The sequence below is a fragment of the Peromyscus leucopus genome, chromosome 4, assembly GCF_004664715.2.
Source record: "Peromyscus leucopus breed LL Stock chromosome 4, UCI_PerLeu_2.1, whole genome shotgun sequence".
Taxonomy (NCBI): Eukaryota; Metazoa; Chordata; class Mammalia; order Rodentia; family Cricetidae; genus Peromyscus; species Peromyscus leucopus.
The window spans coordinates 128,658,630-128,672,791 of record NC_051066.1 but is presented as its reverse complement, the minus strand read 5'-3'; the positions used below and the strand labels follow the sequence as shown (position 1 = coordinate 128,672,791).

The following is a 14,162-nucleotide window of genomic DNA, read 5'->3' as shown; positions in this document are numbered from 1 at the left end:
CCTGCTGTGCCCATGACCAGAGTCTAGCACAGGTCACTCCGTACTTCAACTCTTGTGACGACCCTCTCACAGGTGAGGGGATTGAGGCGCTGCAAGGAAGCCACGTAAACACAGCATACAGTCGGTACTCTAGCTCCTGAGCCTGCATCTGTGAACACCACACTGTGCGCAGATGTGTGAACTCGGTGCCTGGCACATAGTAGGTGCACAGTCAATGCAGTCATTTGTGATCTCACACGAATTAGTGCACGTGCAGAGGGAAGGAGGCTGCCTCCAACCTGTATGTTTATTTATAAGGCACAAGCTGAGAGCAGGTTGGGGACTGCCCGGTGGCTTCATACTCCTCGTCATGGGCCAGTTCATCCTGTCATCTGAGGTTGTCAATGCCCCTGGGACGGGCACAGAGTAGCTGGGCTGGACTTGGGGGTAGTCTCATGTCTCCCAGGCCTCTCTCTATCACCACCACCACCACCACCACTCCAGGCCTGGGCTGGCTTTCTCTCGGAGTTCCTGTGTGTTGGTGGTCACAAAATCAGTGGGTGGGGGCCAGGAGGCCAGATGATCTGTTGGGAGTGTGAGGCAGGGCATGGACATCCTCTCACACAAAGCCTGCTCTGTCTCCCCTTCTAGAAGCTTCCCATCCACCATCACAGCGGCCCACCTGCTGGACCCCCAGCCATCCCACTCCAGGCAAGGGTGCCCCCGGCGGGGCAAAGCAATACAGGGCAGCGGTTCAAAGGAGGGACTAGGGCATGGCCTGGACGTCCTTGGAGTCTGGGTGGGGCTGATGGGCCACAGCCCTGTCTGAGGAGGCGGTAGCAAGATGGATTCCAGGCCACACACTCCATGTTCGCGTAGGAGGCGTGGTATCAAGTAAAGGCCCGGGGAGCCCCAAGCCTCCCAGCCTGGTGCAGCTTTGCTCTGACCAGCCTCCCCTAGAGATCTGGCTCTCTCTGGCCTTCTGAGCTGTGTGGCTTCAGCCTTGACCACTGTGCAGCCGCATCCAGGCTTAGCTGCTCCCGGGGCTCAGACCCCCAGAGCCATCAACGCTCCCGAGCTACTGATCTTCTTGAAGCGATTGGCAGCGCTGACAGCGATGAAGTTTCTCTGGGGGACAAGAGAGGAATTCTGGTCAGCACTTCAGCAGAGGAGAACCTCGGGAAGGAGTGTCCTTAAGAGTCCCCCCACTTTCTGGCCAGAGAGAGAGAGAGCTTAACAGATAAGGAAAGGCACTGGCAGCCAAGCCCGAGTTCAATTCCTGGGAGGCACATGGTAGAAGGAGAGAACTCACTCCCAAAGGCATCCTCTGACCTCCACACATAGGCCTCCACACGAGTGTGACCCCTGAACCCTCCATTATACGCACACAATAAATAAATGTTAAATAAAAAACTTCAAAGACGTTTAAAAGATTCCGCCCTCATTAGAGGAGGGTCAGAGGCCAGGGGAGACACAGTGCCCAACCCAGCTATAAAAAGCGCCATGACACTGTTTGTCCAAGCAAAAGAGACTCCTCACCCCGATCTATGAGTCCCTCTACAGCACTGGTTCTCAACCTGTGAGTCTCCACCCCTTTGAGGGTCAGAAGACCCTTTCACAGGGTGGCCTAAGACCATCAGGAAACACGGGTTTTGATATTATGATTTGTAACGGTAGCAAAATTACAGTAATGAAGTAGCAATAGCTACTATAATTTTGATGGTTGGGGTCACCACCACAACGTGAGGAACTGTATCGCAGGGTCACAGCACAGCCACTGCCTGTTCCCTCTGACCTCCCTTTGCATTCCAGCCCATCAGCCTGCGGCCTGCTGCTCACACTCATGGGGCGGCCTCCGCCCTGTCACATGGGCTGCTCCTCTGCCTGGCTCCCTCTCCCCCATCTCCTTGAGGTCCTTGAGGTCTGGCTGCACCTGTTCCTGCTCCCTGACCCCTCCCTGTTCAAAGGTGTAACCCCACCCCTGGCGCTCCCAACCCCTCTCCTAAGAACTCCCTGTAGACACTGGAAGTCAAGTCCACAAGACCCAGATCCCCCACCCCCCCACCCCCGCCACGTCTCCACCACAGCAGCGGAGCATTTGGAAGTAACGGCTATGGCTATTCCATAAATATTTGGGAAATGGAGGAGGAGAGGGGTCAGAGATGCTCTCCGGAGCCTGGACCCCTCGATTAACGATCCTCCCTTGGCAGGCAGGGTGGGTGAACAACTCCAGCTCAGAATGGGAGCTAGCCCAGGACCCAGAGAAAAGCCCGTGTCTTCCAGACACGGCCAGGCCCTGTCAACAGAGACTGCCCAGCCAACCGGGCTCTCCCACCTCTCGGCCCTCCTCCTCCTCCTGCCCCGGCTCTGGTACCTTCCAGCGCCTCTTCATGAGGTATTTCTTAAGCAGGATCTGGGACTTCAGGCGGCGGTTGCAGCGTTTGGCTTTCTCCGCCAGGTTGTTGAGCCAGGGGTGGGCGAGACATTGCTCTGCACTCATCCGGGCGCTGTGGAGAAGACAGCGTGGTGAGGAGCGGCCTGTGCCAGGGCCCACTCGGCCCAGACATGCGCTCTGCCCTCGAGCGTACAGGGTTCCCAGCCCAGGTAAGCTTTACCTCTGGTCCTTCGTGATGAGATTGGAAACGAAATCTTTGGCCTCATCCGACACAGCCTCAAAGGTCTCCTCATCAAAGTACCAGTTGGCAGACAGGACATTGTTCAGGGTCTCTGTGTCATCATCTCCCAGGAAGGGGGAGAGACCACTCAGTCTAGAGGGGAGGAGAGTCGGGCAAAACAGTGAGGCAGCAGGGTGAAGCAGGGCCTGGGAGGCAGCACGTGCTGGAAAGACCCCGGGCTCCCAGAGTGGGACAGACCTGGGTTTGAATCTGGCTGGGTGACTTTGGGCAAGTCACTTCCCCTCTCTGAGCCTCACTCTTCTCATCTGTAAAATGGGCATAATCACCCCAGCTTCCCAGGGTTGCAGTGGAGACGAGGAAGGGTGAGTGTGAAACACACAGTGAACACACACAAGAAGATGTCCACTGTCCCTCTGTCCCCAACCCCAGGGCATGGGGAATCTGTTGTCCAGAGTCTGCCCCCAGATGGGATGCTGTGCTTTTAGGGGACCTTGGTTTTTACAAATATAAAATGGGTACAAAGTCTCCCTTTCTGATTCTCCTTAGCATTCCCCCTCCCCCCCCAAAAAAAAGTTGGCTGAGGGATCAGGAAGGTAAGACCACCTCACTGGAACCCCCAAGGCCAGTCTCGTCCTCTTCTCCCCACCCCTGTGCCCCTGCCGACTCCAGCCAGCACCTCCCCCGGGGCTCACAGCATGTAGGTGATCACCCCCAGGCTCCACATGTCAGTCTTGTCAGAGATCTGGTCATAGTTCACCACCTCGGGTGACAGGAACTCCGGGGTCCCAAAATTCACCTTCAGCTTTTCGTTGGGGTTATACCTGGGAGAGAGACTGAGAGCTCAGGTCCCCAGCTGCCACCAGCAACATCCAGTCCCTTCACCAACTCTTCTAGGCCCCACCCTCCCAGCCAGCCAGCTGGTACCTCCGTGCCAGGCCGAAGTCAATTATCTTCACCAAGTGGCCAGTGGTATTCACACACAGGATGTTCTCTGGCTGAGGAGACAGGGATAGCCCAGGTTGGCCTCTGACCCAGCTCACCCTCCTTTCCCCCACAGGCTCTGCCCGGGTCCCCTGCTGGGGCCCCACGTGTGGGAATACATCCTTAGGTGATGCTCAGAGATCCACTGGGCCTGCCTGCTCTCAGCCTAAGCAGGCTGAGGTCCTGTAAGGGGCTTGTCTCAAAGCACAAGACTACCCAGGAGGCACAGATGGGATTTCTCTCCGCCGTCCTGTGGAGGGTGGAGAAACGGAGGTCTGCAGATAGGCAGTGTGCCCTGGCTGGAGGCCAGGCAAGGATGTTATCAGAGATAGAAGCCTTGTAGGGCCGCAAAGGGGCCCCTGGTCAGCGAGGTTTCTCCGGCTCTCAGCTGGGCGGTGCCCACCTCTCGCAAGCATTAGGCCTATGGTACTTTATTACTTTTTATGTATGTATTTTGTGTGTTGTGCTGATGATGTGTGCACATGTGGAGACGGAGTGTGTGTCTTTCTCAATCATTCTCCACCCTGCTTTTTGAGATAGAGTCTCTCACTGGACTTGGGGTTCACTGACTGGTAAAACTGGTTGGCCAACAGGTCCCCAGATCTTCCGGTCTCCGGCTCTCCACTGCTGGGATTACAGGCATGCACCGCTGCACCTGGCTTTTTTCACACGGTTGCTGGGCATCCAAACCCAAGTCCAAGTTCTTGTGCTTGCCACGCAAACCCTTTACAGACTTAGCCACCCACCCAACGCCTTATATTGATTTTTTGAGATGAAGCTCTCCCTAGGCTACCCCAGTCCGGTTCTGAATTCCCAGGCTTGAGCAATCCCCCAGCCTCAGCGCCTGAACCTAACTTCGCCACCTTCCTCTTCCGGGTCCCAGGCCAGGGACCACCTTCTTCTCCCAGCCTCTCCCATGCTCCATCAGACTGGTGGAGAGCTGTGCTAGTCAAGGGGTGCATACACTCACACCAGGCCTCGCTTTATCTTCTTACCACAGGGGGCACAGGGCCAGGTCAAGAGTAAGTGGGGTGAACACTGAAGTGAACGGGGTTCAAAGACAGAAGCTACCACACAAACTCCACCACATCTGCGGAGTAACAAGGGGTTCCACCTCTGTGGAGTGATGGGGTGCACCTTCCACACCTTCCCCTTCCAGGGTCTTCCTCACCCTGACCTCACCACTCAGCATAGCTCTGCTGTTGTTTGAGTTCTGTGGCCATTCAGTTTGAGGTTTCCTGGGGGCCTCTTTGAAATGACCGTGCTCCTGTAGAAGCAAGACCTGAGGACTTTTGTAACTTAGCTAGCGTCCCAAAGCAGAGGGAGAAAGAATGGCCCCGGGTACAAACCCACAAGGGACCCACAAACCGACCCAAACTTTCTCAGAAACCTATTCCCACCAGACCTAGGGCCGGCCTGCAGCCGAGACACACTGCTTTCTCACTATGAGCCCCTCTTCTGAGCAAACCCTTGTGGTTATCCCGGAAGCCACATTCTTGGAGACAGAGTCCTTTCTCCTGGGACCTTGTATTTTAATTAGGAGTCCTACGCCACCCCCCAAATCAGCCTTCGTGGGGGGAATAGCATGTCCCCCCATGTAGCTCTCCAGCTACCCTAGCTCCTAGAGGGCCCCCCATCTGTCCCTGCAATCACCTCTGACTCTTTGCCAACCCACTCCACACACACCCTCAGCCAGGTACCCCTACTTTTCAAAGTGCACCCCTCCAGCTCCCACCAGCTCTCTCCTAGCTTCCTACCCTAGCCTCCATACCCTACTCCACCTAGGCCCCACTGAAAGCCATCTCCTCTCTCTCCTTCCCTGTGTGTCCTCAAAGGTAACTGCAGGGGCTGCTGGGAGAATCCCACGCCCTCTCAGAACATGAGACCGAGCAAAGCCAGAAGCTGTTGGATGCCCGCATCCATGGCCCTGCTCCACCAGACAGACGTTTGCTTCTCCATCTGCATGTCCTGGATACTCCGTTGTGCCTTTCATAACCTTTTTTATTAATTTTACTTATTTGGACACTGTATAATGAACAGGGAACATGTGCATCCTAGTCCCCATTGTAAGTTCCCACACTAGGGTCGGTTTTTCCTGCAGATACTCGGTAACTGTGAGTTAAGTGAATGAACGCAGGTACCACCCCAGTACTGATGGAGCTTATTCACTTTCTACTCAGTATTCATTAGCATCTGCCACAGAGACAGGAGACACCTGGCAATTTGTGTTTCTCCTCCCCATTCCATGCCCCAGGCAGGTGTTTCTAAGCTCCCGGCAGCCACTGGTGCTGATGGGAGTGAGTACCGTGTAAAATCTGTTTGCTGTCTCTGGTCAGCTATGTACAAGGGTGTGAAAGTCCTCTTGTAGAGTTCATCACTAGTGCCTGCCTCCTGTGCACGGTGACAATGCCATGAGGCTTCTCAGTGAGCGCCATGGAGGAGTCCCAGGACACTGGGCTGCTGTAAAGTGGCCCTCAGCACTAGGTTCTCGATCTGAGTAAGGGCGGTACACTGGCGGTACCAGTCACAAGCCATCACAGAGGTAGCTGCTGTGAGAGACCAGCAGCTGGAATGCATCAAACACCAGACAGTGAGCTCCATGGACATTGAGACTAAGGCACGCCTCCCCCGACCCCATCCCTGCCTCCATCCCTAGCACTTAGCAAGCACTCGTGGTCCACCCTGAGTGAGCTGGAAGGAGGGATGGGGAAGGAGTAGGAGGAGCTAGAGAAATGAGTAGTGACCACAGCGACACCCAGTGGTCAGTGCTGTTCCAGCCCACTACCTTGAGGTCCAAGTGCAGGACTCTCATCTTGTGCATGAAGAGGATCCCATCGCAGATCTGCCTGACAAACACCATGGTATCCACCTCGGTCAGATGGTAGTCCTCATCCACGATCCTCTCAAAGAGCTCGCCGCCCTCGATGCTGTGTGCACAGAGCCCCTCTGCAGACCGACTCCCGGCTGCTGGCCCTGCCGCCCAGCCCCGGCACCCACAGCGGGCACTCACTACTCCATGAACAGGATGATCTCATGTGAGGTCTCAATGGCCGAGTACAGCTGGATCAGATTGCGGTGGTTCAGTTGGTTCATGACCTCGATCTCCAACATCACCATTTCCTGGGAAACAGGAAAATCAAGGGGACCCACTGGGCACCAACACCCCCACCCTCCAGCCTCCTCCCTCCTGGTCTCCTGGCCTCCACCACTCTCCCCCCAGAACCTCACCCTGAGCCCCTGCATCAAATCCATAGCTATTGTTGTATCCAGGTGTAATCAGTTCCCAAAGCCATGTGTGGTGGCACATGCTTGTAATCCCAGAATTCAGGAGGCAGAGGCAGGAGGGTCAAGAGTTCGAGACCAGCCTGGATCACACAGTAAGACCCTGTTCAACCCCCATCCCTAAGATGGGGTTGATTCTCAATTACATAACACTGCCTCCGACCACTGCTTCCATCTCTAGACTCTAATCTATCCAGCCGCCATCTTTGCCGTTTCCGTTGGGGATCTAAGAAAGCCCCAGATTCACCATGTGCTAAGTAAGTCCTTGATACCAACCCTTCTCCATGGGTGACTTGCCAGTAGCCTTCAGGAGGAAAAAAAAGACAGAATCTTCACCCAAGCATTGGGGACAAAGAGCTTGGAGCTGTGGTCTCTGCATGCCCACTGACAGTCCATCATTAAGGCCTTGGGCACAGTACCACCTTAAACTAGATCAGAAACTCGGCCATCCCTCACCCCTTCCTTCTACTCTAAACAACCTTCACTTGTGACTTTCAGGCCAGTGGTCACACTGCTGGGCTGAGGTAGGCTCTGGTAGAAACGAAACTGGCATGTGCTACTCATCAGGCCTCTCCAGGCACCTGCCTCTCCAGGGCAGTTGTTAACCTCGAGGCATCAATGCAAGACTGTCCAGCTGCACCCCTTCCCCTTCATCCCACCCCTCCATGCCGCTGTCACTTCGCCGCCTACCACTTCCCCGAAGAGGCCTGCATCTAACAGGGTCCCTCTGATCAAACTCCCGTCACTGCCCTGCTTCGCTTTCTGTCTGGCACCTCTCGACACCTGGTGCCATGCTCTTCATTCTGTTCCAGCTTTTAGTCATCTATCTGTCCCTACTCTCTGAAGTGCTGGTCCCATGAGGTTGGGGGCTTTTTCAGTCCTGTGACATTTCTCTGGCACCTGGTACAGTGGAAGGCAAAGGAAAAAAAAAAAGCGTTCCATGGTCAAATTAACCAACAGCTGGCTCCAGTTAATTCACACAGCGCACGGACACTGAGTAGTCATGCTGGACCAGATCCTGTGATAGAAGCCAGTGAAGATCAGTCAGAAGTACAGGTCTGAGACTGGGGGCGCCGCTCCGTGGGTAGGCAGAGGGCCTGCCTAGCACGCATGAGTCCCTGGGTTTAATCCCCAGAACCGCAGAAACTGGACATAGTGACAAATTCCTGCAATCCCAACATTCAGAAAGTAGAAGCAGTTCAGGGTCAGCCTCTGCTCCAAAGTGAGTTCAAGGTACTCTGGGATATATGAGCCCCCATCTCAAAGAAGTAAATACGTAAATGAAAGATCCACACACCGGAGCAGGGTAGGACCACACAGAAAACGTGCCCCTCCCGGCTGTGCTCCGAGCAAAGGGAATCAGTGCTCTGTGGCACTGTGGTGCTGCTCCCGTGGTCTTGGTGCGCCCCAGCCTTCCACACAGTGACTACCTTGGCCTACAACACCCTGGGACTTCAGCCTCTGCTCTCTCTGACCCCTGGGTCCCTCCTCCCTTCTTTTTTCCATCCCTTCTTCCATCTCTGTGAGGCTAGAGTAAACCCAGAATGCCAGGGAATTGCCCAACTTGAGCCTCATTTCCACAGTCCTCTGCCTGAAACCCCCAAAGTCTCCCCTGCCACGCAAACACCTCCGTCTGCAAAACCTTCACTCTGCAGGAGCTGGCCCAGGAAGCGCCACTGAGCCAGGGCTGAGGCAGGAACCTCGCTGTTGCTGCCCACAGCTTCCCGAGACACCAGGCACACCTCACGTCGCCCACTGGCCCTCAATCCGTGTGACCCTGCACGTAGCTGCTGTGAGCTGTGAGCGTAGACCCCACTGGCAGCAGGAAGCGCAGCTCTCCATTGACCTTCCTTTCCTTGACACAGGCTCCCTGGGGGCAGGGGCCACCTCCATTGCATTTTGGGACCCCCACTGTCTATCACAGGGGATGACCACCTATATTCTGAGTGCTGCTGAGCTTTACAGAGGGCCCAGAAGGGAGAGTCCCTGAGAAATGGGGTGTCTGGGTTATGGCTGGGGGCACCAGCCTCTTGTACCAGGCTGTGTTCGCCGCACCCCCCCGCACCCCCCCCCCGGGGCGCCTTCTCCTTATGTGGCATCTTTAATGCCACAAGCTTTTCACACCAGGGTCCTAGCCCAGCACTATGGGTAGCTGGAGATAAGAGGTGGCCAATCCGAGAACATCTCCCACGGTAGGGCCAGCATTCCCCAGCTACCTTGTCCTTGGGAGTCTGTTTCTTGATGACCTTGGCTGCCAGCTTGAGGCCTGTGGCTTTCTCCGTGCAGGTACACACAGCTCCAAACTTACCACTGGAAAGAGACAAAGTTGGAGTGAGGGTACTTCCAAGACCCACGGGCCAGCAGGGACCTGTGCTCCGTTCTCCTCTTGGCCCAGGCCTGATGGTGACTCTGGCTACTCCTCTGAGCAGTGGGAGCATTCACCCCACCGGCCCTAACTCCCTCCTGAAGTGGAGGCTCTCCTACCAAGATGGTGGCTGAAGAGCATGGGGTGAGTGGAACAGACGACATTTCCCACGGGAGTGGCCAAAGGCACACCCAGGAAAGTGACCACAGTCGCTACGCCTCCGGAGGTGGTATGTGGTGTGACCACATAGGAGCAAGTGCATGCATGTGGGCCGTGTCCTAGTGGACCATGGGAGCTGGCTACTCCCCGGTGCGTGGTTCCAGGCTTGGGTCCCTGTCTCACCCTCCCAGTGCCTCCTTTGAGTTCATGCTGAATTCACTGTTGACATTTCCAGTCCTCAGCTCCACGATCCTGTGTGGGAAGGGGGCCGGGGGTGGCGGGCAATCATCTAAGGAGACAGAGTTGAACTGTTAGAACCAGGGGTGGTGACTTCTGGGAAACTCTGCCCCCCTGCCCCCGGAGAGTCGAGTTTACCAAGTGATGCCTGGGGGACACCCGGCCAGAACGGGACCCCGTTTCCAATTCTAGTTCTGCCGTGTACACCCAAAATGGCCTTTGTAGACCCAAAATCCGTCTCCTTTAGGGGGAATTCGGGTTCTCTGCAGAACGATGAGACAGCTAGCTGACCGGACTTAGATATAAGCTCTAGCGCGGAGGGAGGGATGTTTCCAATAAAAAACACCCAAACAAGCCCCCACAGCAGCTGTGAAGTGGAGTCCCAGACTGTGGGACTGCTGTGCCTGGATGATGGTGTGGGTGGAGACACTTGCTCGCCGCCTGATTACACCACGGTGGGGCGCCCAGGGACGCCGCGGTTCGGTGGTGACGTGCCGCCACCTAGTGGGCATCCTGGGGACAGCGGGTTTCGAAGGCCAGCGGGCTGACTCATCGGAATGGAAACCTTTAAAAATAGTCAGAGCCGGCAGGGAAGCCACTCTGGTGATAAATCAGACAGCCCTTGGAGGTGGTTCAGGTCCTGTCATGCCAAGGATGTGATCTCTGGGCGGGGGCGGAGGTCTCTGTCACCGCGGGGGCAGGAGGCAGGGCCCCTGGCCACCGCCCAGCCGCCAGGTCCTCCCACCCTGTCTGGGTGGCACTCTGCCGCCAGCCAGGCAGACTGGCCGGTCTCCCGGGGCACCTCAGTCTGGAGGAGGGGGTGTCAGGACACTCTGAGCTCTCCTGACCCTACGTCACCCCACCCCCCAGCCCGACAGCACCCCTGCTGGGACCCCTTCCCTCTTCAAAGTGACTCTCCTGCCGCCCAGGGCTTTCTCTGGGTCCCTGTGGAGTGCCGGCCCAGCTTCCCTGGCCACGGGTCCCACACACAAACACCTGCGCAGCTCGTGAAACCTAGGGCTCCCTGACACCCTGCCATCCCCCGTTCCATTTCCAGTTCCCTAGGATTGGAACCTCTCCTCAGACAGAGCCCCACACCCACTTTTCAGCAGGTTTATGCGACTTTACTCATCTGTGTGACTTTCTTTTTAAATCCCATGTTAGCGGATGTAGAATAAAATCCAAAGCGGGTTTTGAGGTCCGACAGTCTTTACCATCTGTCTTTGGGCATTTAGTTTCCCTTTCCCATCTCTATCAGAAAGAAACACTACCTGGTGCCCTGTGACATTTGAACCAGGGAACCTGGGGGAGACCTGGATCAGGGTAGTCCAGGCCCCTGCACAAGGAAGGATACTTGGGACTACCCCACCCCTTCCCTCCCCCACCCCCAGGACACTCCAGCTCCAGCCTGCCCCCTACCTACCCAGAATTTGGAAGCAGTCTTCCTCCCTGGCAGTGAGACAGAGGCCCTGGCCCACCTCCGCTCTCTCTGAGGGAACAGCCTGGAACTCGATCCTCTGAGAGGTGTCCCCTTGCACCTTAGCATGGCCAGCCTGGCCTGGGGCTTTCTCTGCCTCTGCCTTCTGATTCTCTTCCAGGGTGTTCGTCCCGCCTTCTGCCTTGGCTGGCCCAGGACCCTGGGAGTCGGGGGTCACAGACACCCCTGTAAAGATGAGTTCTGTGGTGTCGCTCAGGGGCTTCACAGCCGGTGTCTTCTCAGAGCTAAGGAGAGACACCTCGTGCCGGTTAGAGGCATCTAGATATGACTTGCCATTTAGAGCTAAGACAACATTGTCCCCTGCCCCCAAATACATCCAGCTCCACCTCATCCACTTCAAAGGCCAACTCTCAACACGTGGAGGAACTATTGACAGGATCTGACTGCCATGATGTGGCTAATCCTACTGGCCGACAGGAAGCTATAAGGCTCCTGATTCATAAAAACTGTTGCCATGTAACTGCCATTAATGTGTCACGATCAGACTGGTGCAAGAAGTGTCGCCATTGTTTCTACAGTTCTCGGGTGTCCAGTTGTGCAGAACTGACTGCATCAGTTTTATGAATGAACTGTTAGTCGCCTTTTCATATTAAATTAAGAAGGGCCTACTCTCTCGAGCTTGCCACAACAAGTCCCCTTCAGAAGCCTAGAGAAAACAACAACAACAACAACATGCAGCCTGGGTGGCCTTTGGGGACATCCCCTGTCTGACATTCTGTTCTCTGAACAAAAGCAATTTCCTGGGTTCTTCGGGACAGGGTGTTAGAAGGGGGGGGACCCAGGACCGAAGTGCCTTCCCAATGAGAGATGTGATAATACCCAGGACTCAAGCCAGGGAGGTTAAGCCCGGAAAAGGAGCTACCCGGCCTCTCCCTCCCCAAACAGGGACGGTCACCATGAGATGATGGCGGGACAGCTCGGGCTGTGGAGAAAGGCGGGTGAGCCTCTTCTTCCTGATTCTCGACGCTCGGCTGCCTTCTTGCCCGCCTTGGGCTCTCCAGGTCCCTGGTTGTCCGAGGGTGCTTGCTTGGCATCCTGGTTCTGGACGCTGGCCTCGGCTGTGGCAGTGGCCTGGGGCAAGGCTGCGGGAGACCCCACACTGCCTTCGGCAGGCCCCCCACCCCCGTCTCCCTCTCCTGAAGGGCCCTGGCTGCTGGCCGAAGCTGGAGCCGGGTCACCCTTTTTCTCTGGGGCAGAGGCTTTGGTATCTTTCTTCAGGGAGGGTGGGTCTGGACCTTTTTTGGGGTCTGGAGTGCCAGGGTCTTTCTTTGTGTTAGGGGGGCCCTGGTCTTTCTCTGCACCAGGGTCTTTCTTCGTGTTAGGGGGGCCCTGGTCTTTCTCTGCGCCAGGGTCTTTCTTCGTGTTAGGGGGGCCCAGGTCTTTCTCTGTGCCAGGGTCTTTCTTCTTGTTAGGGGGGCCCTGGTCTTTCTCTGCACTAGGGTCTTTCTTCGTGTTAGGGGGGCCCTGGTCCTTCTCTGTGCCAGGGTCTTTCTTCGTGTTAGGGGGGCCTAGGTCTTTCTTTGCACCAGGGTCTTTCTTCTTGTTAGGGGGGCCCTGGTCTTTCTCTGCACCAGGATCTTTCTTCTTGTTAGGGGGGCCCAGGTCTTTCTCTGTACCAGGGTCTTTCTTCTTGTTAGGGGGGCCCAGGTCTTTCTCTGTACCAGGGTCTTTCTTCTTGTTAGGGGGGCCCTGGTCTTTCTCTGCGCCAGGGTCTTTCTTCGTGTTAGGGGGGCCCTGGTCTTTCTCTGTGCCAGGGTCTTTCTTCTTGTTAGGGGGGCCCTGGTCTTTCTCTGTGCCGGGGTCTTTCTTCGTGCTAGGGGGGCCCAGGTCTTTCTCTGCGCCAGGGTCTTTCTTCGTGTTAGGGGGGCCCAGGTCTTTCTCTGCGCCAGGGTCTTTCTTCGTGTTAGGGGGGCCCAGGTCTTTCTCTGTGGCTGGAGGACTGGGGTCTTTCTCTGAAGCTGGAGGTCCATCACCTGCAGCACCTTTGGGTGTCTGTTCTGCAAAGGAAGGGGGACATCCATCAGCATCCCCCTGCTCCCTTCGCTTGCCAGGCCGGACAGAGACCTGCTCTGGGTCCCTACCGAGGGACAACTTGTCAATGCCTGTCCCACCACGTCTCTGGAGCCGCTTGGTAGCAAACTCGTCGGGAGCTTGGGAGCTGTGCGCCAGCTTCTGCCCCTCTGGATGGGCTTTGCTGGCCTCCACCACTCCTCAAATTCTAGCACTGAAGGGAATCCCAACAGCCACTGATGCAGGCTTCCCATCTCCCCCGTCCCTCCAGCAAGGGCTCCATGCGGGCCCTGGACCCAGCCCAACTCCACCCACAGATTACCCCCATTCCCAAATCCCTCATGCACCGTGCAAAAAAAAAAAAAAACCTTGGGCACAGACTTCCCTGTGAGGAACCTGCCCAACCCTGGCTTCAAAAACATCCCTTCTGAAGCTCCTCCTCCCGTCTCCTGCCCCTGCTTGGCACCTGCTGACAGGCTCTGGATTCCCAGCTCAACTGCTCCGTTTTCTGTAGCCATGAGGTAGGTAGGCGTGTGCTTCTGCTTGTCTAACTCAAGTCTTTCTAGCTGCAGAAAGAGGAGTGAAGTGTTATCAAGTTGTCGGATGCCCGCCTCTTTTCCAGCTTTGGAGAGAGAAGGCCAAGGCCAGGGAACCGGGAGGAGAGATGTACCTGGATAGAGAGGGGCAACCTGGTGGCCAGCAGTCTGCAGCGGCCGCTCAGGCGGAATCCTGGGGTGGTTGTAAGGGATTGGGCCGGGTGGGCAGAGGCGGAGGCAGGGGCGTGGGCAGCGGAGGCGGAGACTAAGAGGAGGATCTTTGACACCAGGGGCCATGGAGTGCGGGTTGCCACCACCTGTCACTCTTGGCCCCCGTTCAGAGGACACGGCATTCTTCCCACGGCCTGACATGGGGTAGAATAGTGTTGGAGCCATCAGGAAGAGAAAAGGAGGGGCACCTGGGCCCTGGGGAGCAGGCTGTGGCCAGGCCTTACCGGGCATCCCCTGTGGCCGGGATG

At 56.4% G+C, this 14,162-nt stretch overlaps 1 protein-coding gene across 1 annotated transcript; it reads right to left on the bottom strand.

The window, feature by feature from the left end:
- Positions 1 to 241: 241 nt before the first annotated feature.
- On the bottom strand, positions 242 to 13,913 carry Mylk2 (myosin light chain kinase 2). The gene is made up of 13 exons (XM_028887494.2): positions 13,818 to 13,913; positions 13,614 to 13,713; positions 12,033 to 13,134; positions 11,063 to 11,361; positions 9,586 to 9,691; positions 9,095 to 9,188; positions 6,607 to 6,716; positions 6,382 to 6,523; positions 3,540 to 3,610; positions 3,308 to 3,436; positions 2,595 to 2,747; positions 2,354 to 2,486; positions 242 to 1,107 (listed from the first exon to the last, which is right to left on the bottom strand). Exons 2-13 carry the CDS (start codon positions 13,663 to 13,665, stop codon positions 1,027 to 1,029), a joined length of 2,472 nt encoding a protein of 823 aa, XP_028743327.1. The 5' UTR covers positions 13,666 to 13,713; positions 13,818 to 13,913; the 3' UTR covers positions 242 to 1,026.
- Positions 13,914 to 14,162: the final 249 nt, after the last annotated feature.

Bases quoted from the DNA above. Each gene is read 5' to 3' on its own strand.
- Mylk2 (XM_028887494.2), bottom strand. From the start codon at position 13,665: ATGGCTACAGAAAACGGAGCAGTTGAGCTGGGAATCCAGAGCCTGTCA. The intron at 9,692-11,062 runs GTAGGTAGGGGG...CTGTCTCCTTAG, and splicing joins AGACTGCTTCCAAATTCTGG to ATGATTGCCCGCCACCCCCG. The intron at 3,611-6,381 runs GTAGTGGGCTGG...CTGTCTCCTCAG, and splicing joins TCCTGCACTTGGACCTCAAG to CCAGAGAACATCCTGTGTGT.